At 35.9% G+C, this 26,872-nt stretch overlaps 1 protein-coding gene across 6 annotated transcripts in view; it reads left to right on the top strand.

Annotated features, from left to right (window-relative positions):
* NF1 (neurofibromin 1) overlaps window positions 1-26,872 on the top strand; it is a 274,044-nt gene that overhangs the window by 145,571 nt on the left and 101,601 nt on the right. For 4 of the 6 annotated variants that reach the window (XM_073235129.1, XM_073235127.1, XM_073235126.1 and 1 more), the window contains 7 exons: window positions 598-714; window positions 1,277-1,458; window positions 1,578-1,789; window positions 6,338-6,499; window positions 6,639-6,742; window positions 15,481-15,616; window positions 24,933-24,995. In XM_073235129.1, coding sequence (XP_073091230.1) covers window positions 598-714; window positions 1,277-1,458; window positions 1,578-1,789; window positions 6,338-6,499; window positions 6,639-6,742; window positions 15,481-15,616; window positions 24,933-24,995 — 976 coding nt within the window. The remainder of the gene's footprint in view (window positions 1-597; window positions 715-1,276; window positions 1,459-1,577; window positions 1,790-6,337; window positions 6,500-6,638; window positions 6,743-15,480; window positions 15,617-24,932; window positions 24,996-26,872) is intronic. The other 2 variants (XM_073235128.1, XM_037003978.2) reach the window with 1 other exon arrangement.

Below are 26,872 nucleotides of genomic sequence, written 5' to 3'. Positions count from 1 at the left end.
TATAAGCTTTTGCATTTTGATTATGTAAGGTACTGACTTTTATCATTTCTTTTTCTTTTTTAACTGAAAGACTTTCAGTAAATACAAATGTATTACATTTAGAAAATTATTGTTGTCTATTTAGGAACTATATCGGAAAATATAGAGAGAGCTTAGATTGTGTTTATCTAATGATTAGATAAAGTTATCATTTGAGGAACTTAATTGTTTTGAGTCTGTCTAAAGAGTAATTGCTTAAGTTTGTTCTAATGGTAAATACTGCCACATAATCAGAAAATAGTTCACCACTATGAATTATATGATAACCATTCATATCCATATCTTTGGCCAGGTATGGTTTTATAGTACTTGCTTTTGATTTAAGGTATTTATTTTGCCAAAATTACTTTGTGGAAAATATTTTCTACTCCCTAACTTGAAATGCTTTTGCATTCTGAGGTCTGTATATTAACTCAAATTATTTAGGCTGTCCTAATAATTTGTTTAATAAAACAGGTAGTCCCTGAAGTTTGTGTCTGTGAGGAAGAAGTTTATTTGAGGGGAGGGTGGAGTGGAAGAATCTGAAAGACTTATGGTCTTTACATTTTTTTTCTTCAGAGATTTGGACCAGGCAAGCATGGAAGCAGTAGTTTCACTCCTGGCTGGTCTTCCACTGCAGCCTGAGGAAGGAGATGGTGTGGAATTGATGGAAGCCAAATCACAATTATTTCTTAAGTAAATTTCAGTTTTTTGTGGAGCAGCAACAGAGGAAGTATAACCAAATGATTATACTCAGAAAATGGATCTTGTTGCTTTAGTATTGTCACCAGCTACTGTCTCACCAAATACAACACATGCATGAAGCAATATTCCTTATGACAAAACAGGGATAGGAAAACAGCTGTGTTTCATGGTTTTTAAAGAAAATAATCTGACCAGTGAGTTATTGGCAGTAAAACCCAGATGGCCTCATTAAGTTATTCAAAATGACATTGTCTGAAATATTTGGACCACTAACTTTATATGCTGAACATTAAGTGTAATGCATTTATACAGGAAACATTGCATCTATTTGGTGCTTATGGTATGATGCATGTGCTGGGCTTTGTCAGGATAAAATCATTTCCAACATAACATAGTCCATAAGGAGCCACACAGGCTGATTACCCCAAGATTGGAGAGAAGCAGATAACCAAGGCCACTCATATGATGCACTTGAAATGATTTCAGAATATCTAATTAGCTTTCTTCCTGTTGTAGCCTTCACTGTGTAAGGGTTGGTCTTTTTATTTCTTAGGTATTTCACATTGTTTATGAACCTTTTGAATGACTGTAGTGAAGTTGAAGATGAAAATGCACAAACCGGTGGCAGAAAACGTGGCATGTCTCGGAGGCTGGCATCCCTGAGGCACTGTACAGTCCTGGCAATGTCAAACTTACTCAATGCTAACGTGGACAGTGGCCTCATGCACTCCATAGGTGAGGTGAAATGAAAGCTGCATACGGAAGTTTAAAACCCAGAGAACTGACATGTAAAACAAGTAAAATTACTTCAACAAGGCCATGTTAGTAAATTCGCGTCTGTCTGTCTGTGTCAGGTTTAGGTTATCACAAAGATCTCCAGACAAGAGCTACGTTTATGGAAGTTCTGACAAAGATCCTCCAGCAAGGCACAGAATTTGACACACTTGCAGAAACGGTGTTGGCAGATCGGTTTGAAAGACTGGTGGAGTTGGTCACGATGATGGGTGACCAGGGAGAGCTCCCTATAGCTATGGCCCTGGCCAATGTGGTCCCTTGTTCTCAGTGGGTAAGTTCATTGAATAAGTGGGAAAGAAGGGTGCTTGGCACATAGCAACTGCTTCACAATTCATTTGTTTAGTGAATGTTTGTTGAATGAATTGCTAAAACTTTAAGGTTAGAAGAAGCTTCAGATATTATTTGAGTGGTTTGCAGCTGCAGGAATGCGTTTGGAGTTTCTAGCTCTCACAGGTATTCTTGCCTTAAGTATGAGGATCTTAACTTAGATAAAACTCAAAACTCCCTACCCATCTCAATATTCAAACACTGTTGAAGAGAAAATTAAAACCACTGATCTGGTCTGGTATCTTCATATATCAAATGAAATAATCAGAGTTAAATCTCATATTTAGATGTTAGTGATAATAGAACTAGAATTCAAGACTTGTGCCTATTTACTACCTTCAATTCACAATTCTTTTTTTCTATAGCGTGGTGTACAGTTTTTTAAAAATTTAATCAACCTATTTGCATTTGAAATTATGATATTGCTTGTTTTAAACATTGAAGGTATAATATGGCTATTTGACCTCTCTTAATAAAAAAATTTTCCTAAAACCATACCATTAATAATACATGCTCAGTGAAATAAGCCAGGCTGAGAAAGACAAATACTATGTGATTTCACTTATTTGTAGAATATAAAAACAAAGCAAAACAGAAGGAACAAAACAACAGTAGACTCACCAACAGTGAGAAGTAACTGGTGTTTTCCATGGGGGAGGGGTTGAGGTAGTTGGGTGGGGAAGGTGAAGAGCATAAAGAGGCACAAAAATTTTCAATCATAATATATATTGACCACAGTGATTGTATAGTACAGCGTGAAGAATATAGTCAGTGATTCTGTAAAATCTTTTTTTTTTTTGGTGTATTCATATGTATATTTTTTTATTTTGGTATCATTAATATACAATTACATGAGGAACATTATGGTTACTAGACTACCCCCTTCACCAAGTCACCCCCACAAACCCCATTACAGTCACTGTCCATCAGTGTAGTAAGATGCTGTAGAATCACTACTTGTCTTCTCTGTGCTGCACAGCCCTCCCCGTGCCTCCTCCCATATTATACATGCTAATTGTAATGCCTCCTTTCTTTTCGCCCCCCCCTTATCCCTCCCTTCCCACCCACCCTCCCCATTCCCTTTCCCTTTGGTAACTGTTAGTCCATTCTTGAGTTCTATGTTTCTGCTGCTGTTTTGTTCCTTCCGTTTTTTTCTCTGTTCTTATACTCCACATATGAGTGAAATCATTCGGTACTTGTCTTTCTCCACCTGGCTTATTTCACTGAGCATAATACCCTCTAGCTCCATCCATGTTGTTGCAAATGGTAGGATTTGTTTTCTTCTTATGGCTGAATAATATTCCATTGTGTATATGTATCACATCTTCTTTATCCATTCATTTACTGATGGACACTTGGGTTGCTTCCATTTCTTGGCTATTATAAATAGTGCTGCGGTAAACATAGGGGTGCATCTGTCTTTTTCAAACTGGCTGCTATATTCTTATGGTAACTTCCTAGAAGTAGAATTCCTGGGTCAAATGGTATTTCTATTTTGATCATTTTGAGGAACCTCTGTACTGCTTTCCACAGTGGTTGAACTAATTTACATTTCTACCAGCAGTGTAGGAGGGTTCCCCTTTCTCCACAACCTCGCCAACATTTGTTGTTGTTTGTCTTTTGGATGGTGGTGATCCTTACTGGTGTGAGGTGATATCTCATTGTGGTTTTAATTTGCATTTCTCTGATGACTAGCGATGTGGAGCATCTTTTCATGTGTCTGTTGGCCATCTGAATTTCTTCTTTGGAGAAATGTCTGTTCAGCTCCTCTGACCATTTTTTAAGTGGATTATTTGCTTTTTGTTTGTTGAGGTGTGTGAGCTCTTTATATGTCTTGGATGTCAATCCTTTATCAGATCTGTCATTTATGAATATATTGTCCCATACTGTAGGATGTCTTTTTGTTCTATTGATGGTGTCCTTTGCTGTACAGAAGCTTTTCAGCTTGATATAGTCCCACTTGTTCATTTTTGCTTTTGTTTCCCTTGCCCAGGGAGATATGTTCGTGAAGAAGTCACTCATGTTTATATCCACCAAGAGATTTTTGCCTATGTTTTTTCCTAAGAGTTTTATGGTTTCATGACTTACATTCAGGTCTTTGATCCATTTCGAATTTACTTTTATGTATGGCGTTAGAAGTGATCCAGTTTCATTCTCTCACATGTAGCTGTCCTGTTTTGCCAACACCAACTGTTGAGGAGGCTGTCATTTCCCCATTGTATGTCCATGGCTCCTTTATCGTATATTAATTGACCATATATGTTTGGGTTAATGTCTGGAGTCTGTTCTGTTCCACTGGTCTGTGGCTCTGTTCTTGTGCCAGTACCAAATTGTCTTGATTACTGTGGCTTTGTAGTAGGGTAAAATCTTTATATATTACAAAAAATAATACATGCCATAAGTTTGAGGATTGTCCCTTTCTATGTTGAAGGGTTATTTAGTTTGTATTATACCAAAAGTGATTTCAGTTTGGTTATTATAACTAATAAGTAATCTGTTTTTGCCTATAGATGTGTTTCTGCTTAAATCTGTAGGATCTTACTCCTCATAATTAAAGTAAAATTCAAACTCCTTAACATAGCTACAAAGCTCTACCCAGTCTGGGCCATCCTCATCTCTGACATTGTTTTCCTTCTTCACCAGGTTTAAACCACACTAGCCATCAAACACATTAGGCTTATTTCCACCTAAGAGCACCCTTGCTGCTACTGCTCACAATGTTTTTTTTCCTGATCTCTTAAGTGGCCAACTTCTTGTTACTCATTTTCAGTTCAGATGGCGCTTTCTCATGAGGTCTTTTCTGATACATAGAACCACACCTATAGTCATTCTGTCACATTACCTTGTTGTATTTTCTTTGCAGCTCCTGCTCACTATGAGAAGTTATCTTGTTTATTTGATTATTTGTTCTCATTCCACTAGCATGTGAGCTCCATGAGAGCAGAGACCTTGTCTGCCTTGTTCACTGCTGTAATTCTAGTTCTTGGAGTAGTACCTGATACATAACAAGTACTGAGTAAATAATTGTTTAGTGAATGAAGATGGAATCCTGCTTGTAGCAAGAGAGTTGGAAAAGGAAAATTATTGAAGTCCTCTTGAGACCTAATATTATTTCACAAACTTTCATGTATTGAAAATAGATATTCTGAATTACCTTTTTAGCATCTACCTAATTAGTCAGCACTAAAAATTATCAGTAAGTTTCATAATAAAAAAGAATCCATTAAGTCTAGTTTAATTCATATTGTTTCTTTCAGTAATTCATTTCTAGTGAGTTTTATATTAAATGACTTTTTTTTTGAGAAGCACTTTTATATTAAGCCAGATTTATTAGAGATATATCTAAAGGAGAACAAAATACAGGATAATTTAAATTTTTTTTAGTTCTGTTTAATACATTTTAAATTCTCATGCTTAAAGTTTTCAGAATTTTGCAGGGAAGGGATTAGAGTGGAAAAAAACATTTAGCACTGTAGTCTAAAAATGGGTTTATATTGTAACTGAATTATCTCTCATTATTATATTTGACTTTAAAATACAGTATAGAATTTTTATATCTAGTCAAAATGTATTGTGTAACTATGAGAGTCTACAGAATATTGGGTCTTTGGCTTCTAGGTTATCTGTGGTTAGGACTGTTAAATTTTTTCCTTTACTCAGATATCAGATTATTATAATCCTAGAACCAGACAAGAATTAGAAGAGTTTGGCTGTGATCCTGGCCCTTGTTTTCACTGCTTGAGGGTTAGGGCATCTTTTTATGGCTGTCCCTGTTCTCTCTCAATCTCTTTCCAAGGTGTATGGTTAAAGTGGTTTACTATCACATCATTTTTCTTGAGTGTACCAAAAAATACTTTACCATGGGGAATTACAATGCTTGTCATTTAAGTACTAGGTAAGAATTAATTACCTACCCCTGCTTTGTACATAAATCTTGTTAATATCTTAGTTCTGAATGCACAGCCCAGATATTTTTCCTGACTTCCTACAAACCCTGTAGTTGTTATGTTTGTGTCTCTGCCTAGCCCATGTTCAGTATTCACTGACTCTCCCTGACCATACAAGAAGAAAGGAGAGCTCTTGTGGTCACCAAAATCTTATTCTGCTCACTGACTTTCTAAGAAAATGATCTGTGCATGTGAAACTAAACTCTTCACCTTCATCTTCTATTTCTACTCCCTTTCATTTTATCATATGATTTGAACAGAATCCTGAATTTTTTCCATTTCCTGGTAAGCCTAGGTCTTTCTTACCTCTTATCAGTTAATCCTTAGAATTAGCAACTGCTGTTGGCATATGAAAGTTACCTTCAGACCTAATATTAAGTTAAATCTAATAGACAAGTGTACACAGATAAATCCCAGGGAAAAAACCAATCAGTCACCATTTACCTTGATTCAGCAGGTGGTTATCAACTTTGGGTTTGCCTTTCAGGTTCCTGCTTAAGAAAAAATGGCACTGTTCACACTAACAGAATTTTATTTTTCTTAAGGATGAACTAGCTCGAGTTCTAGTGACTCTATTTGATTCTCGGCATTTACTTTACCAACTGCTCTGGAATATGTTTTCTAAGGAAGTAGAATTGGCTGACTCCATGCAGACTCTTTTCCGAGGCAACAGCTTAGCCAGTAAAATAATGACCTTCTGTTTCAAGGTTTGTATCCATTCATCTTTTTTTGTGCATGGAGATATGCCAAACAAGGATTACGTGCAGAATGTAGACGGCAGAATGTCTTCTTTAATGCAAGATATTTGGAACAGGCATAATAAATACTCCTTGTGTATTTCTGTAGGTATATGGTGCTACCTACCTACAAAAACTCCTGGATCCTTTATTACGAATTGTGATCACATCCTCTGATTGGCAGCATGTTAGCTTTGAAGTGGATCCTACCAGGTTTGTCATCTTCTCAACTACAACTGCTCTCTATTTTTTCACTACCACTGCATGAGGCAGGGACCTCACAATTGATTCTTAAAGTTGGTCTTTATTGCACATGAATCCATTTTTCTTACAAAACATTACAGATATTATTAAAGGTGTCTTTGACTACCACTTCTAGAGACATAGCACTATTACTAGTTCAGTAATTTTTTACTGTCCTTTTTCAGCACATTTGCATATACATATCTAGTTATAGAAACCATATATTATTATGTGAGTGCTTAATATAAATGGTTCATTTTTTAAACTATTTCTTAGATCTTTCTATGTCAGTGTAGAAAGATTAATCTCAATCTTTTTAACTGCTGCATAATATTTCATACTTTGGCTATATAATAATTTATTTAACAAATGCCTTATTGACCCCACTGACTTTTTTAATTGATTTTTTATTAAGGTATGATTGATATACACTCTTATGAAGGTTTCACGTGAAAAAACAATGTGGTTACTACATTTACCCATATTATCAAGTCCCCACCCACACCCCAATGCAGTCACTGTCTATCAGTGCAGCAATCAACTGCCAGAGATCCACTATGTCCCTTCTCTGTGATACACTGTTCTCCTCTTGATCCCCCACACCATGTGTACTAAACATAATACCCCTCAATCCCCTTTTTTACTCCCTCTCCACCCACCCTCCCACACCCCTCCCCTTTGCTAACCACTAGTTCCTTCTTGGAGTCTGTGAGTCTGCTGCTATTATGTTCCTTCAGTATTGCTTCATTGTTATCCTCCACAAATGAGGGAAACATTTGACATTTGTCTCTCTCTGCCTGGCTTATTTCACTGAGCATAATGTCCTCCAGCTCCATCCATGTTGTTGCAAATAGTAGGATTTGTTCCCAAATAGTATTCCATTGTGTTTATGTACCACCTCTTCTTTATCCATTCATCTACTGATGGACACTTAGGTTGCTTCCACATCTTGGCTATTCTAAAAAGTGCTGCGATAAGCATAGGGGTGCATATGTCTTTTTGAATCTGAGAAGTCGTATTCTTTGGGTAAATTCCTAAGAGTGGGATTTCCGGGTCAAATGGTACTTCTATTTTTAGTTTTTTGAGGAGCTTTCCACAATGGTTGAACTAGCTTACATTCCCACCAGCCACGTAGGAGGGTTCCCCTTTCTCCGCATCCTCACCAGCATTTGTTGTTCTTAGTCTTTTCAATGCTGGCCATCCTTACTGGTATGAGGTGATATCTCATTGTGGTTTTAATTTGCATTTCCCTGATGATTAGTGATGTGGAGCATCTTTTCATGTGTCTGTTGTCCATCTGAATTTCTTCTTTGGAGAACTGTCTCTTCTTATCTTCTGCCCATTTGTTAATTGGGTTATTTGCTTTTTGGGTGTCAAGTCATGTAAGTTCTTTGTTTATTTTGGCTGTTAACCCCTTGTCAGATATGTCATTTACAAATATATTCTCCCATACTGTAGGATGCCTTTTTGTTTTGTTGATGGTGTTGTTTGCCGTACAGAAACTTTTAGTTTTATGTAGTCCCATGAGTTCATTTTTGCTTTTGTTTCCCTTGCTCAAGGAGATGCGTTCAGGAAGAAGTTGCTCATGATTATATTCAGGAGATGTTTGCCTATGTTGTCTTCTAAGAGTTTTATGGTTTCATGACTTACATTCAAGTCTTTAATCCATTTCAAGTTTACTTTTGTGTATGGGGATAGACACTTATCCAGTTTCATTCTCTTACATGTAGCTGTCCAGTTTTGCTAACACCAGCTGTTGAAGAGGCTGTCATTTCCCCATTGTATGTCCATGGCTCCTTTATCGTATTAATTGACCATATATGGTTGGGTTTCTATCAGGGCTCTCTAGTCTGTTCCATTGGTCTATTGTTCTGTTCTTGTGCCGGTACCAAATTGTCTTGATTACTGTCACTTTGTAGTAGAGCCTGAAGTTGGGGAGCATAATCCTCCCAGCTTTATTCCTTCTCAGGATTGCTTTGGCTATTCAGGGTTTTTTGTGGTTCCATCTGAATTTTAGAACAATTTGCTCTAGTTGATTGAAGAATGCTGTTGGTATTTTGATAGGAATTGCATTGAATCTATAGATTGCTTTAGGCAGGATGGCCATTTTAACAATATTAACTCTTCCTATCCATGAGCACAGGATGTGTTTCCATTTATTGGTATCTTCTTTAATTTCTCTCATGAGTGTCTTGTAGTTTTCAGAGTATGGATCTTTCACTTCCTTGGTTAGGTTTATCCCTAGGTATTTATTCTTTTTGATGCAATTGTGAATGGAATTGTTTTCCTGATTTCTCTCTCTGCTAGTTCATTGTTAGTGTATAGGAATGCCACAGATTTCTGGGTATTAATTTTGTATCCTGTAACTGCTGAAATCAGATATTAGATCTGGTAGTTTTGGAGTGGATTCTTTAGGGTTTTTTATGTACAATATCATGTCATCTGCAAACAGGGACAGTTTAACTTCTTCCTTACCAATCTGGATGCCTTTTATTTCTTTGTGTTGTCTGATTGCCATGGCTAGGACTTCTAGTACTATGTTGAATAGAAGTGGGGAGAGTGGGCATCCTTGTCTTGTTCCTGATCTTAAAGGGAAAGCTTTCAGCATCTCGCTGTTAAGTATGTTGGCTGTGGGTTTCTCATATATGGCCTTTATTATGTTGATGTACTTTCCCTCTACACCCATTGTGTTGAGAGTTTTTATCATGAATGGATGTTGAATTTTGTCAAATGCTTTTTTCAGCATCTATGAAGATGATCATGTGGTTTTTGTCCTTCTTTTTGTTGATGTTGTGGGTGATATTGATGGATTTTTGAATGTTGTACCATCCTTGCATCCCTGGAATAAATCCTACTTGATCATGATGGATGATCTTTTTGATGTATTTTTGAATTCGGTTTGCTAATATTTTGTTGAGTATTTTTGCATCTCTGTTCAGCAGGTTTATTGGTCTGTAATTTTCTTTTTTTGTTGTGTCTTTGCCTGGTTTTGGTATTAGAGTGATGCTGGCCTCATAGAAGGAATTTGGAAGTATTCCCTCTTCTACTCTTTGGAAAACTTTAAGGAGGATGGGTATTAGGTCTTCACTAAATGTTTGATAACATTCAGCAGTGAAGCCATCTGGTCCAGGTGTTTTGTTCTTAGGTGGTTTTTTGATTACCAGTTCAATTTCGTTGCTTATGATTGGTCTGTTCAGATTTTCTGTTTCTTCCTTGGTCAGCCTTGGAAGGTTGTATTTTTCTAGAAAGTTGTCCATTTCTTCTAGGTTATCCAGTTCGTTAGCATATAATTTTTCATCATATTCTCTAATAATTCTTTGTATTTCTGTGGTGTCCATAGTGATTTTTCCTTTCTCATTTCTGATTCTGTTTATGTGTGTAGACTCTCTTTTTTTCTTGATAAGTCTGTCTTGGGGTTTTTCTATTTTGTTTATTTTCTCAGAGAACCAGCTCTTGCTTTCATTGAATCTTTCTATTGTTTTATTTTTCTCAATTTTATTTATTTATGCTCTAATCTTTATTATGTCCCTCCTTCTACTAACTTTGGGTCTCATTTGTTGTTCTTTTTCTGGTTTCATTAATTGTGCATTTAGACTGCTTATATGGGATTGTTCTTCTTTCCTGAGGTAGGCCTGTATTACAATATACTTTCCTCTTAGCACGGCCTTGGCTGCATCCCACAGATTTTGCACTGTTGAATTTTTTTTGTCATTTGTCTCAATATATTGCCTCATCTCTGTTTTTATTTGGTCATTGACGCATTGGTTATTTAGAAGCATGTTGTGAAGCCTCCATGTGTTTGTGGAATTTTTCATCTTCTTTGTATAATTCATTTCTAGTTTCATACCTTTGTGGTCTGAGAAACTGATTGGTACAATTTCAATCCTTTCGAATTTTCTGAGGCTCTTTTTGTGGCCTAGTATCTGATCTATTCTTGAAAATGTTCCATGTGCACTTGAGAAGAATGTGTATTCTGCTGCTTTTGGGTGTAGAGTTCTATAGATGTCTGTTAGGTCCATCCGTTCTAATGTGTTGTTCAGTGCCTCTGCGTCCTTACTTATTTTCTCTCTTGTTGATATGTCCTTTGGAGTGAGTGGTGTGTTGAAGTCCCCTAGAATGAATGCATTGCATTCTATTTCCCCTTTTAATTCTGTTATTATTTGTTTTACATATGTAGGTGCTCCTGTGTTGGGTGCATAGATATTTATAATGGTTATAACTTCTTGTTGGATTGATCCCTTTATCGTTATGAATGTCCTTCTTTGTCTCTTGTGACTTTCTTTGTTTTAAAGTCTATTTTGTCTGATACAAGTACTGCAACTCCTGCTTTTTCTCTCTATTAGTTGTATGAGATGTTTTTCCAGCCCTTCACTTTTAGTCTGTATATGTCTTTGGGTTTAAAGTGAGTCCCTTGTAGGCAGCATATAGATGGGTCTTGTTTTTTTAATCCATTCAATGACTCTATGTCTTTTGATTGGTGCATTCAGTCTATTTACATTTAGGGTGATTATTGATAGGTATGTACTTATTGCCATTGCAGACTTTAGATTCGTACTTACCAAAGGTTCAAGATTAACTTCCTTATGATCTAAGAGTCTAACTTAAGTCACTTAATATGCTATTACAAACACAATCTAAAGGTTCTTTTCTTTTTGTTCTCCTTTTTGTTCTTCCTCCTTTCTTTATATATTAGGTATCATATTCTGTACTCTTTGTCTATGCCTTGATTGACTTTGGGGATAGTTAATTTAATTTTATATTTGCTTAGTAATTAGCTGTTCTACCTTTTTTACTGTGGTTTTATTACCTTTGGTGACAGCTATTTAACCTTAGGAACACTTCCATCTATAGCAGTCCCTCCAAAATAGACGGTGGAGATGGTTTGTGGGAGGTAAATTTTCTTAGCTTTTGCTTATCTGGAAATTGTTTAATCCCTCCTTGAAATTTAAATGATAATCTTGCTGGATAAAGTAATCTTGGTTCCAGGCCCTTCTGCTTCATGGCATTAAGTACATCATGCCACTCCCTTCTGGCCCATAAGGTTTCTGCTGAGAAGTCTGATGTTAGCCTGATGGGCTTTCCTTTGTACGTGATCTTATTTCTCTCTGGCTGCTTTTAATAATCTGTCCTTATGCTTGATCTTTGCCATTTTATTTACTGTGTGTCTTGGTGTTGTCTTCCTTGGGTCCCTTGTTTTGGGAGATCTGTGTATCTCCATGGCCTGAGAGACTATCTCCTTATCCAGATTGGGAAAGTTTTCAGCAATTACCTACTCAAAGATGCTTTCTATCCCTTTCTCTCTCTTCTTCTTCTTCTGGTACCCCTGTAATACGAATATTGTTCCGTTTAGATTGGTCTCACAGTTCTCTCAATATTCTTTCATTGTTAGAGATCCTTTTTTCTCTCTGTGCCTCAGCTTCTTTGTATTCCTCTTCTCTAGTTTCTATTTCATTTATCATCTCCTCCACCGTATTTAGTCTGCTTTTAATACCCTCCATTGTGTTCTTCAACAATTGGATCTCTGACCAGAATTCATTCCTGATTTCTTCATTATCTTTCCATACCTCCATTAGCATGTTAATGATTTTTATTTTGAACTTCCTTTCAGGAAGAGTCATGAGGTCCATATCATCTTTCTCAGGTGTTATGTTAATTTTATTCTGAACTAGGTTCCTTTGGTGTTTCATATTTGTATATGGCGCCCTCTAGGGTCCAGAAGCTCTACTCTCTGGAGCTGTTCAGCCCCTGAATCAATGGTTGGGGGTCTCAGGGGAGTGGTATTGGTGCCTGGGGGGAGTAAAGAGCTGTTTCCTGCTTCCCAGCCACCATGCCTGTCTCCACTGCCTGAACCAGTGGCCCAGCACACAGGTATAATCTTCTGTGGTTTGCGTTTGTAGTTGCTGTAGACAGATCTTCCCTCTGTCTGGCCTAATGCCAGGGTAGTATTTGCCGGTTTGCAACCCAGGTGGAGCTTGCTGGGAGAAAGGCACGGTAGGCTGCCTATTACAGAGGGGGTCCTTGGAGCTGTTTAGCCAGCCAGGGAGCTGGAGCACCTGGAAATCGTGAATGCTCCCAATCTGCTGGGCAGAGTGCACCTGGACAATTTTGTCTACCTGTTCTTTCTCCTGAGCAGTAAGCTCTGTGCAATCCTTGCCCCTTTAGCAGCCCTCTTGCTAAGGGCTTCCTTGTTAGGAAGTCTCTCAGACTGCCCGCCTTTCTTTTGTCCCAGAGCAGCCAGATATGCATCCCTGCTTTCCAGAAGCAGCTGAAATCTCAGTCTCTCCAGGAATTCTGCCTGTCTTAGCTTTCCAATCCCCTAATCACTACAGTATCATGAAAGCACCATGAAATGAAGGTTTGTGCTCCCAGAGCAAATCTCCAGAGTTAGGTATTCAGCAGTCCCAAGCCTCCACTCCCTCCCCGCTCCGTTTCTCTTCCTACCGCTGGTGAGGTGGGGTAGGGGAAGGGCTTGTGTCCCACCAGGCCACAGCTTTGGTACATTACCCTGTTCCATGAGGTCTGCTCTTTTCTCCAGGCGTATGTAGTCTTGCGCAGTCCTCTTTCCTGTTGCTCTTTCAGGATTAGTTGTATTAATCGTATTTTCATATTATATGCAGTTTTAGGAGGAAGCCTCTGTCTCACCTCTCACGCTGCCATCTTTAATCCTCTCCAACCCTTAGTTTCTTTCCCAACAATTTTACTTCTTTAAAGCAGGGTAGGTCTCCCCAGTGGATGCTCCAGCACCCTACCCAGCTGAGTCAGCACTGGGTGGGAGGGTGCTGTGGAGCCCGGTGCATCAGCATAGAGCTGATCACACTGACTTTTGTAGTACCTTCCTAATTATTGTTCCAGCATTGTTATTTTTTCTTCAGTTTTAGGTTATTTGCTGTAGGAATTATTTTGAAACCTAAACGTTTTTCTTAGAAACCATCCATTGTTCCCCACTGACTATAAGATAAAGTACAGTGTTTTCTGACTGTAATCCATTATTACCTCTTATCATTCTTTCATGTATTCTTTGGACTGTATCTCCATTGAAATATGTACATGTTATATATTTGAAACCCCTTGACACATGGAGCTCATTGGGGTTGGAGATGCCTAGTAATCTCTCTCTTCCCTGCCCAATTCAAAACCAGAAGGGTGGGGTGAGTAGGGATGGGAAGGAAGCACTCAGGAATTGACTATCACCTTTATTTCTGATAAAAATAATTGGAGAATGTGGCTTTAGATCCTTAGAATGGGGACAGATAAACTTGCTAATACTTCCCCTATTCCTTGCATTCCTTGCAGAGCTGGATAACTTCAGGCTTCCTTCTCAGGGACTGCAAGCTTTTTATACATAAGTAGAGAGCAGACCAAAAAATCTGTAAGCATGGAGAATGCAAGCATTCTAGAATGAAGAGGATGACACTGAGCTGAGCATGCTTGACCTTTTTTCTTATGTAACACACTCCTCCTATAATGAGCAGTGACTCAGGAGAAGGGAAGGAGGCCAAAGGGTTAAACAGGGTGAAGTTTAAAAACCATCATTTCTGTGAAGCTTTCTCCCTGCTGCCAGGTACTGCCCGTGTACACACACTGCATGTGGACAAAGAAATCTTTGTTCTCTTTTCTGTGCCATGATTATAACATGTAATTGTGATGATGTATCTTCCAACTAGACTGTTGTCTCTTACATTTTATACATCTTTAATCCCTCTATGAATATGTAGCATGGCATCTGGCTAAGAGTTGGCATTTCTTAAATATTTGTTGACTGAATGAATTTTAAACAATCATATTATGCTCACTTTTTCCAAGTCATGTCTTTTGTCTGTCTTTTCTGTGAGACTTTCAAGTTCAGGGTCCTTAAAAATGAAATAATGTTAAGGTCCTAACAGTAACTACCATTTGGCAGCTTAATTAAAGCTTTGTGAATTTGGTAGCTGTTGAGTAAAATTTAACTCCATGATATAGGCAGTATTATTATTTCTGTCTAACTGATGAAAAAATTGAGGTCCAGAGAAATTAAATATCTTGACCAAGGTCATAATGGTTAGTAAGTGGTAGAGCTGATAGTTAAACTTTCTAAGTCTGCCTTCTGAGCCTCTCTTCCTTTAATCATAACACAAAGACTTTAGAGGCCAAACTGAAGAATTAGCAACACTGTTTGGATATGGGGAGGAATGGGGTACAGCAGACAAAGATGACACCAAAAGTTGTTGGAATGACATGATTGAGACAATGATAGTGACATTGACAGAATGGGGAGCACAGAATAAGACATAAGAGTAGGAGGAAAATGAGTTAATTGGGGCAAAAAGTTAAGTTTGAGTTACTAGCAGGAGGGTCATCTAGCAGTTAGAAATATCAGACTGGATATAAAAGGCATTTCAAAATAGAGGAAACCTGAATGGACACAAAATATATGAAAACATGTCTAACTTTACCAGAAGTCATAGAAATAAAAGTTTAGAACATGAGATGCTCTTTCTAACCTACTAGATTGGCAAAAAAGTAAAAATTGTGTACTAAATTTGTAAGAATATAGATTGCTAAGAATTTTCGTGTACAATTCTCAAAATTGTCTTTTTTACACTTAGTTTATTCAAATCAGGATCCCAGCAAAATCAAAATATTACATTTGGTTGAATGTCTCTGAAGTCATCTCTTTTAAGGAGCATTTTGTTTGTTTTTAGTTGATTTTATCTTTTTTTTTCTTGCAGGTTAGAACACTCAGAGAGCCTTGAGGAAAACCAGCGGAATCTCCTTCAGATGACTGAGAAGTTCTTCCACGCCATCATCAGTTCCTCCTTGGAATTCCCCCCTCAGCTTCGAAGTGTGTGCCATTGTTTATACCAGGTATGCTTAAGGCTAGAGATTACCATTATTAATCTAAAGCCTAATTGAAAATAATGCTTTACCAGGGAGGGTTTGGGTGATAAAACTGAGTCAGTTTGGATGAATAATACACTATATATTATTGGAATTGGCTTTGAAAAGAACTTAGCTTATGAGACATTTTGAAGTATTTTAAGGGGGTACTAAAAATAATAAATTTTTCATGCATCAGGAGCAAGTTTGAAATGCAACAGATGTATTTGGTATAATAGATGTGTTGAAATGGGATATATATGGAATTGGTTATCTTTTGCCTAAATTACTCATAGGGTCTTTCACATAGTGACAGGTCTACTCTTTGATTTTTGCACTGTGAAATGCTTGATCTATAACTTTAATTTCTTCATTAAGATGTATGTATTTGTGTTAGATCTGTTTATTTTATATAGAATGCTACTTTAAAAATATATTGCATCATCATTCATAAAAAATTATTAGACTTTTTAACACTGGCACTGCAAATAATGCTTCTGAGTTTACATGTCCACAATCATCCCCTACTTGCTGAAATTAGGTCTTTGTTCTTCTATGGTTCCCACCGTGTTTTTGAGTCACATATGCAGTTTCAGGAGTAATTTAGTCATTCCATGAGAGATTAATGCAAATCCACATTTATTAGCCTGTTTAAAGCATGATTCTGAAAGACGCATTAGTGGGTCTAGAGTTTGGGATGGGGTCGGAATAGGGGAAAGAATTTTTGCACTTACCAAAACCCATGCCTTTATGTCTTTTTCTTTACAGAGTCATCCCCAGCCATTTGCTTTTTAGCACAGGGCTTCAGTTGCTTAGAGACATTAGCAAGTTCAGTGAAATCACCATTTAAAAAAAACTGTTTCAGGCTGGTCTGTGTTTTCCCCCTATTGCTATTTATAGTTTTATCTGCTGTATCTGTAAAAACAAAACTTAAAACCAGAAAATAATTAACAATATGGTAATTAAGTCCTTACCTATCAGTAATCACCTTAAAGGGAAATGGATTAAGTTTTCCAATTAAAAGACATAGAATGACTGAATTTTAAAAAAAGAGATCCAACAGCATGCTGCCTACAGGAAACTAATTTGAGACTTAAAGATACACAAAAACTGAAAGTGAAAGGATGGATAAAATTCATTTCAAACAAATGGTAACCAAACAAAACAGGGGTAGCTTAGTTATAGCAGACAAAATAGGCTTTTAATTAAAAATGGTAAAAAGAGACAAGTTCATTAAATAATGATAAAGAGGTCAAAACTCAAGAATATATAACAATTATAAATGTTTATGCACCCAGCACTAGAGCACCTAACTATATAAAGCAAACACTTAACAGAGATAAAAGGATAAATGAATATTAATAGAATAATAGTTGAGGACTTTGGTACCCCAGTCTCAAAAATGGGTAGATCATCCAGACAGAGAAACAATAAGGAAACAGCAGATTTGATGAGCACTGTAGACTGACCAAATGGACCTACCAGGCATATACAGTACATTCTATCCAACAACAGGGGAACACACATTCTTCTTAAGTGCACATGGAACATTTTCCAGGAGAGACCATATGTTAGGCCACAAAAGAAGTCTTAGCAAATTCAGGATTATTGAAATCATACCAAGTATCTTCTCTGACCACAGTGGCATGAAACTAGAATCTGTAATAAAACGAAAACTGGAAAATTCATAGACATATTGAAATTAAACAACACTCCCTTGAACAACCAATGGCTCAAAGAAGAAATTAAAACAGAAATAAAAAAAGTTTCTTGAGACAGATGGAAGTGGAAACAAAAGTACCAGAGCATGAGGGATGCAGCAAAAGCAGTTCTAAGAGTGAAGGTCATAGTAGTAAACACCTATATTAAGAAGCAAAAAAGAGAACAAATAAACAAGCTAACTCTATACTTTAAGGAAGTAAAAAAGAACAAACTGAGCCCAAAGTTAGCAGAAGAAAGGAAATAATAAAAATTAGAGCAGAAATAAATGAAATAGCAGAAAAACAATATAAAAGATTAAGTAAAGCTTGCTTATTTGAAGAGAGAAACAAAATTTACAAACCCTTAGACTAACCAAGAAAAAAAGAGAAAGGATGTAAATTAACAAAATTATAAATGAAAAAGGAGACATTACAACTGATAACATAGAAATTCAGAGGATGATAAGAAGCTGCTACATAACTATATGCCAACATATTGGACAATCTGAAAGAAATGTAAAAATCCTTAGAAACATACAACTTAAAAAGACTGAATCAGGCAAAAATAGAATATCTGAATAGACTAATTACTAGTAAGGAGATTGAATCAATAACTAAAAATCTCCCAATAAAATAAAACTGAGGAACTGATGGCTTCACTGATAAATTTTACCAGACATTTAAAGAACTAACCCTAGTCTTTCTCAAATTCTTCAAAAAAAAGAGGAACACTCCTAAGCTCATTTTTATAAGGCCAGCATTATCGTGATATCAGACCCAGAAAAGGACACTACTAGAAAAGAAAACTATATCTCTGATGAATATAGATGCAAAAATTCTCAATAAAATACCAGCAAACTGAAGTCAGCTGTTGATAAGCATCACATACCATAATCAAGTGGGATTTATTCCTGGGATGAAAGGATGGTTCACATAAGAAAGTCAATCAGTGTGATGTATCACATTAATAAAATGAAAGAAAAGAATCACATGATCATCTCAGATGATTTTGGACACAAAAAGTAAGTGATGAAATTCAACATCCATTCATAATAAAAACTGAAAAATTAGTTATAGAAGGAACATATCTCAATATAATAAAGGCCATATATCACAGCTAACATGATGGTGAAAGCTTGAAAGCTTTTCGTCTAAGATCAGGAACAAGGGAAGAGTGGCTACTCCCGCTACTCCTGTTCAGCATAGTATGGGAAATCCTAGCTGGAGCAATCAGGCAAAAGAAAAAAAAAGAAATAAAAAGTATCATAATTGGAAAGAAAGAAGTAAAATTATCTCTGTTTTGCAATTGATACAATTTATATATAGAAAATCCTAAAGACTCAACCTTAAAAGTGCTAGACCTAATCAACCAAGTTGCAGGTTACAAAATTAACATAGAAAAATAAGTAGCATATCTATATACTAATAATGAATTTTCTGGAAAAAAATGATCCCATTTGCAATAGCATCAAAAACAATAAAATACTTAGGAATAAATTTAAAGAGGTGAAAGATCTCTACTCTGAAAACAGCAAGATACTGATAAAAGAAATCAAAGAAGACAAAGTAAGTGGGAAGTTACCACATGTTCAAGAATCAGAAAAATTAATACTGTTAAAATGTCAATATGAACAAAAGTAGTCTACAGATTCAATGCAATCCCTATCAAGATTCTCCTTTTCTTCAGAAGTAGAAAAAACACCCCTCATGTTTACATGGAACTACAAAAGACCCTGAATAGCCAAAGAAATCCTGAGAAAGGAGAACAGAAGGCAAGAGGCATCACACTTCCTGATTTCAAGCTATCCTTTAAACTATACTCATCAAAACAGTATGGTTTTGGCATAAAAATAAACCCATAGACCACTGGAACAAAATGGAGAGCCCAGAAATAAACCCAAGCCTATATGGTCAACTAATATTTGACAAGGGAGCCAAGAATATCAATGGAGAAAAGATAGTCTTTTCAATAAATGGTGCTGGGAAAATTGGATATTCACACATAAAAGAATGAGATTGGACCCCATATGTTATACCACTGACAAAAATTAAGTCAAAATAGATTAGATTTAAATGTAAGACCTGAAACCATGAAACTCCTAGAAGAAAACATAAGAATAAAGCTCCTTGACATGGGTCTTGGTAATGATTTTTTAGATATGATACCAAAGAACAAGCAACAAAATAAAAAAACAAGTGAGATTATATCATGAAAAAGCTTATGCACAACAAAAGAAACTATCAACAAAGTGAAAAGACAACCTACGGAATGGGAAAAAGTATTTGTAAACCGTATATACTGTTATTGTATCCATATGAGAATATAGGATGTTACTTGATACATAATATATGTAAATCAAACCATCATGCTCTGTGCCTTAAACTTATGCAATGATGTATGTCAATTATTTCTCAGTAAAACTAGAAAAAAATACTTTTCACCCTATTACATAGATGATAAAGCATACTTAGCATTAAAACTATCTTAATTTATCATTGCTCTTTCTGCCTTTTCAAAATAGCTCAAAAAAGCTTAGGAGAAGCCCCAGTTTTTCAGCTAATTAAATCTGAGTACAGGGTCATTTACTTACATGAAATCTGATACAGTGAATAATTCTTAAGTTTGGGCATTATTCAGTTTTCAGTTTATAAAACTAGGAAGACAAGAAATGGTGAGCACACATTCATATTAAAAATTACTTGGTTGGCCTAATAGTTATTAACTGTTTTCAGAGACCAAATAGATTCTAAAGTGGCAGTGGCTTTGACTTTAGCAAGTTAAAAGTGAATGGACACTGACAACCTAATTACATGATCTGGTAGATTTTAGCAGAAATTCTTCATGTGGTTGTCACCCTAAAAGAACATTTGTTTGTATCACCAGCAAACTTGGAGTCCAGTTTGAGACCATGACTCTCGTAAGGTAAAAGGAACAGGGCTTGGTACTTAGTAAGTACTTAGGAAATATTTATTGAAGGAATAAATTCCCCCATCTATCCCACCCAGGTAAACAAGTTTCTTCCCAGCTTTCATAGTTAGAAAGGGAAGGAGGTAGTGAAAATAATTCAGAAAATAGAGCCAGGGGATAATTATTGACTTACTAAACACTATGTGTTACGCTTTTTAAAGCATTCCATAATCAAACATCCTGTATTATAACACACTAAAATTATCATATTAAAGTTATTTTCTTTAAGAATATTTAAATGTTGTGTCAGTGCACTGTTTTGAAGTAATGGGTAATCATTGCTGAAGTGTAGAGTACTTTGGAGCAAAGGTACACTTATTTATAAATAAGGCTTTGTTTTTTAATAAGTGACTGATAGTAGGGAATTTTACATTTACTAATTTAAAAAGAAAGAAAAACAGCTTTGATCTCAAGATGCTCTTTCATTGAGTCTCCTTCCAAATGTAGTTTTTCCCTTAGTTTCGTCTTTTATTTGTCTTCCCTCTTCTGGCTTTTTCTTGCCCTTTTAGCTTTGGCAGTAACATAATGTTATACCTTTGTACTTTTGTGTTCTCCTGGAAGGGATAGTAATTGGTTGCTTCCTCTAGTAAACATGGCTCCTTCTTTGGGATCTACTGGGAAATTTTTTTAAGTTAAGTGAGCGTATTGCTAGCTAATAAAGTTTACTGAGCTTTAGCTTTTCTTACTTGCGTTCATGTTTTGAAACACACTTTAACCAGCTTTCTTATTTCGTATGCCTCTTAGTGGACTGGATTAAGGTCATATAGGAATAGCCAACTGTGACTATATGTTAGATTTGTAATTACACTATATGTTAGATTGTAATTAAGATATTTTCTCAGGTATTTATTTCCACTTTTCCTCCTCATAGTTTTAGAATACAGGTTTCCCCCTATAGCATTAAGTAGAAAATCACTATGAAACCTTTTGTAAGCTGAAATGACATGAAGCAGAGAAGCAATTACTATTAATTTAGATGGAAAACATTTTTCAGCCTTCCCAGACCCAAAAAATAACCTACCAAATCATACCAAATAACATATAAAATCCAAAATAACACTAACATATAGTAAAAGCAGGAATGACATGATAAATACACAGCCTGTATAAAGTAGAAATAATGTATCTGCAGTGTAGTTTCACTTTACCAGAATTAGGAAGACAGCACATTGGAAAGCAAAGAGGTGGTGGCCATGATGTGTTAGGCTGTCATCAGAGGATGAGGTCATGGGAGGCACAGGAGACTGAGGTGTTGGGAGAAAGAGGAAGAGAGTCATCTATTAACATTTTGTCATCATCTGAATCCATCAGGGCAGATGGGTAACCAATATCTACACTTTGTTCTGTGTCTGCCTGCCTCGATGTTGAAGGGCAAAGTTCACTGTCTGCTCTGGCTAATGTGGCTAGATGTGGAAGGCTTGAAATGGCAATGATATGTTTGCTTAGCCTCATGCATTTTTCTATAATACAGTCCTTGCTAGGCACTCAGAATATCCTGCAGATCTGCCCTAAACCTGTGTGCCCTTTCATAATAAAAGCCACCCTTTTCTGCAGTCATTGCAGCATTGTCAATTGCAGCTAAAATTTCAGTGCAAGTGCTTCACATTCAGTTCCTGGACAACTTTATTTTAGGGTGTTCGCTGTTGTGTTCCATTTCAATTCATATCCTTTCCCTTTGGAATTGCATCAACTCTTCCTCTGTCAGTTCTTGGTCATGGGATGTCAAGACCTTCAATATCATCTTCATCAGCTTCCACAAACCCAGTTTCCTTAGCCAAAGTCACTGTTGCTATATTTATTGTTATTGGTTCAAAGCCTTTAAAACTGTTCACTGCTTTGGGACACAGTCTCCTTCAAACACCATTTCTCATTGAGACTAGTAGCCTATAAAGAGCATCTCCAAGGTAGTCTTTCCAGATCTCTCATAAAGATGCATTGGAGTTGCCTTGTATCCGTCGCACTTATAAACATAACATTTTGCATAGAGTAAGCCTTCATTGTGGCTATTAGGCCTTGGTCATGTGGTTGCAGCAATAACATCATATTCGGTAGTAAGAAAACAACATGAATGTTACCACCATATTCAGTTATGCCAGGTGGATGAGCAGGACAATTATTGACAGTCAGAAGATACCTGTTTTCAAGGCGGATTTCTGTATGGTATTTTCAAACAAAGGACTAATATATCCACTTGGATACTCAGAAGAAATCACTTGGGTATTCCAATGGCTTGAATGTGAATGGAACAGCAGGAAGTATGTTCTTATCAATGCCTTTGAGTGCCCTAAGCTCCTTGAGTGGTGCACTAGTGGAGGCCTAAGGACAGCATCACCAGTGGCATTAATAATAGGCACTACGATAAACCTGTCCTTTGATGTAGTGTCCCTTTAGCCTGTTTTTTCTTCTATCAAAATAAATGTCTTGCTTGGCAGTTTTTCCAATAAATTGCAGTTTTGTTGCAGTCAAACACTTGCTTATATGAGTAACCACCTCTGTACCTATTGTCTTCAGTTCTTTGGAGAACTTTTTAGCAGCTTCAATATTAGCAGAAGCACCCTCTGCAGTACCATTTAAGCTCTGAAACTGCCCTCACTTCAACATGCTAAACACCCATGACTACCTTTAAATTCCACATTTGCAACACTTGGAACACCATTGTCCAGTGCTTTCTGTTTCAGCTTACTAAAAATAATGATTTCTCATATAACAGAACATCACCCTTTGTACACCCATTCACTCACTCAAGTGAGAGACTGCATTTTGTCCATTACTGGTTGCCGACTAAAAGAGACCCTGCTACTAGCAGAACCAATAGTAGCTTCCTTTAGCAGCTTTCAGGATTCTTTCTCTCTGCATGGCAACAGTCTACACAGTGTCTTTATTTCATTCACCATGATTGAGACACTTAATTGGTCCAGTTTTATGCTAACTGTAAACACCCTTATGAACTCCCTTAGGCTTTTCTGAAACCTTAGGGCGCATCTTGCTAACAGATTCGCAATATTAAGATGAAGCAGAGATGCTCACACAGTTCGAAGCTGTGGCAGCTGAATGTTGAAATGCTGAGTGTAGTTCTGGGGAAGGAGTTTGGCAATGCCACTCGCTGTTTGGAGTACATACTGCCTCTGCAACAGCTCACTGCAAAACAAACGCTGAAAACTTCCCATTTTTTCATAAAAGCAAAAATTCTCTTTATATTTCTTTACTTTAGCAAAATCACACTCTAATGTAGGTCTTTTGTTAGAGCAAGGTGGTATGATGTGAACTTGGAAAAGTTCTAAAAAGAAGGAGCTAAATATTCTAAATAAATGTCATCTTTTCCCAGTAAACCTGCTTCTTCAAACAGAAGTAATTTATACAAATTTTTAAAGGTGTCAATGATAGTTATATACCATAATTGAAAGAAAAAGTGTAAAACTGCATTTTTGTGATATATTTTTTGGTTACTAGTGCTTTTGTATATAGTCTAAAGTTTGGACCAGACCTCCATTTTGAGTAAAGGACTATGTCTTCTTGTTTTATTGCTGTCTCCCAGTGACTAGAATGGTATCTAGCATGTAGATGCGTAACAAATACTTGGATGAATAGATGGACAGATGAAAAAATGTCAAACTGTAAGCCCAATATGTTATGGATTATGGTGCTGGTTGCACAGAATTCCTAGATAAAATGCTATATATGCTGGATTAAAGAGTTTAATTTGGTTTTTAAAATATTTTTTAAATAATTGTTGTGCCTAGTATAGTCCAATCAGGAGTCTTTTAATTTTAAAAGAACTATTTGGGCTAGGAAGAGCTCTGAGAGATGAAACAAATATGTCTCTTTGGGCTTGGGTTTTGTTTTTGTTTTTGATATATTCTGATAAATAGTCAATTATGTGAAAAACTGTAAGCAGGCTTACAGTTTTATTCTATAATTTTCTCTGCAGTTTCTTCACTTTTAATATTAATGCTTATTTCTAGTTAAGCTGATAACATTCTTCTCCCAAATGTTGCAGAGCTTTTAACCCCCTCTGATTAGAACTTTCTTAGGAAATAGCCTGCAAATAAAAAAATATGAAATTTTTAAGAGTAATTTTTCTTAGATTTTTAATTCAGAATCTTTAAAGTTTTTTTGTTATATTTAGCCATTTAATGCTTATTTTTAAAATCAGTAGCATCTAAATGAAATGCCAGCTATTAAAAAATGAACTTTAAGTCAATTGAAGGATACACAGAGAAGTATTTACATATCAAGAAAAAATTATGTAGTCACATAGAAGTGTTTTTAGTGTGTGATCTACTTTTAATGAACATTGTATATAAAATTTTACCAAAAGTTAAGAATTAACTGCAATGTAAATATTAAATATCCTCAAATTCAAATGGGGAGAACTTTTCTGTGATTTATAGCCAGAAATAGTAGATATGATTGTCTCGACATTTGCTGTTAATTTAGGGCTTTGCCTTAAAATGTAAAAAAAATAAATAAATTCCAGAAATAAAATTTATCCCTCAAAATTCAGTTGATCCTAATTTTTTTGTTGATTCTATTTATGTTACATTTGATCATGTAATTTTATGTACAAGCCAACATTGTTTTTGTTGCTGTATGTAGTTGGTGCTGTGACTTGTTTGTGCTCATCTCTGTTCTGTAGGCAACTTGCCACTCCCTACTGAATAAAGCTACAGTAAAAGAAAAAAAGGAAAACAAAAAATCAGTAAGTTTGGAGAACTTTTTATTAGCTGTTTCTTTCAAAGCAAAACAAAAATCTTTTGCTGTTTGTTAAGAACATCTTCACTTCAGCCTATTTGACCTTCACTGTAAAATCATTCTACTAATTCTGGCACAAAATAGCTTTCATTTCAATTAACCCTGGAATTAAGTTACATTGAAACATTCTCTGTGTTCCTTTGGTTTGATTTCTCCCAAAGGCATTTTGGAGGCATTTGTTGCATTGGATTTTCGTGGCCTAATCTTACTGTTATTTTTAAAATTATAAATGAATGCAAAAGAAACTTAATTTCAAGGCCTTAGGAAATGCTGACTCTCCTCATTCTTGCTTCTTGTTTGCAGGTAATGTGAGTGGTTTCTTTTCCTAGAGGTGAAAGTTTACTTTAATTATTAGAGAAGTGTTTGGAGGGAGGAAAAGTGTCACTTTCTAAATCTTACCTGAAAGTTGCTAAGTTTTATTTTTTACTCCTTATATTTTTATCTAGGTAGTCTCAGCCAAAATTTGTGCTTAGATTATAAAAACCCTAATGATAAACCACTTTTTCTTTTGAGAAAATCATTATTAAACTAGTGGGACTGGTAACATAGTACTTTTGAAAAAAAGGAAAATTAATTGAGTCCATATTTGTAGAGAAACACCTCATTTTGCAAACATGTTATATATACTGCCTGCTTCATGAATTTGCCTTAATTTAAAAGGAAGAAAATTATGGTACCCATAATTATTTTCTTCCCGCGAGTGGAATTTCTCCCAAATATAGCATACATTCATTTAAAATTTTCCATTATCTGTCAGTATGACCTACCCCTATTAGGCTGAGAACTGTCATTCATGTAATACAAATAAGTTTAGAGAAAGATATAAAGAAAAGCTTTAGATAATGTAGGTAGTGTAACAAGGTGTATTTTCAAATATAGTATTCATCTGGTTTCATCTTTCATTCCTTGCCTAAGCTTTACATATAATAAATCTGTTTTAAATTCAGAACTAAATTAAAATTTTGTGTCCATTCAAGATTTTCTTTTTGAGTATATTAAGTAAATTTGGTCAGCTGTGAGCAGAGCAGATGAGATTGGATGGCCATCTTGCTTAATAAATAATTTCCTTTTAATGCTTCAGCTTTCTAATTCTCAGCATATGTGGGTTTAACATAATACACACCATCACTGCTGAAATTAATTTACTGTTTCTAACACTTTGTTCAATGCTATACTAATGCCATTGTGTAGTTTATCACATAATATACAATTCAGGCTTTGTGTTTTCCTAGAGCATGTTTTCCAGCCTTCCTAACATTGCTTTATTTAAGATTTTGTCTAAAATTGTTCCTTGAAATGTTTTTCCCTACTAGTGTTATTTTCTTTTAAGTTTCTGGTAACACTAAGTTTTGGAATGTATTTCTCAGCACAGATGATATGAGGCCCTCATGGAAACAGAGGGAATCTGATGCGTAATTTGAGATATTTTAGAACACATTGCAAAGTATGAAGACAGTATAGTCATTATAAACATAAAATGTTGGTTATGGAGTTGTAGGTTTAAAGGAATCAAATGATCTTTTCTTTTTAAAGCAAGCTAACTTTTTCCTTTAGGGTGTATGTATCATGGATTGGAATATGTAAAATACGTAGAGAAGGTTCTGGCTTCTCGTATATAGCTGCGTAGTCATATTACAGATAATTGTGTTTATTATACTCAAAAATGTAATGTATAATTTAGATCTCCTTTGAGAAGTTAATTGTCTACCTAACTCGGGTAATTAAGCATGTATGAGCAGAGATCCTCTTGCTGATGTATAGTTTAATGAATGCACTTATTTGTAACGTGTAGTTCAACTTTCACTAATGGCAGTAAAAGGAGCA

Source organism: Manis javanica, chromosome 4, assembly GCF_040802235.1.
Source record: "Manis javanica isolate MJ-LG chromosome 4, MJ_LKY, whole genome shotgun sequence".
Taxonomy (NCBI): Eukaryota; Metazoa; Chordata; class Mammalia; order Pholidota; family Manidae; genus Manis; species Manis javanica.
Note: the sequence above shows the minus strand (reverse complement) of the source record. Positions and strands in the feature narration are given on the sequence as shown.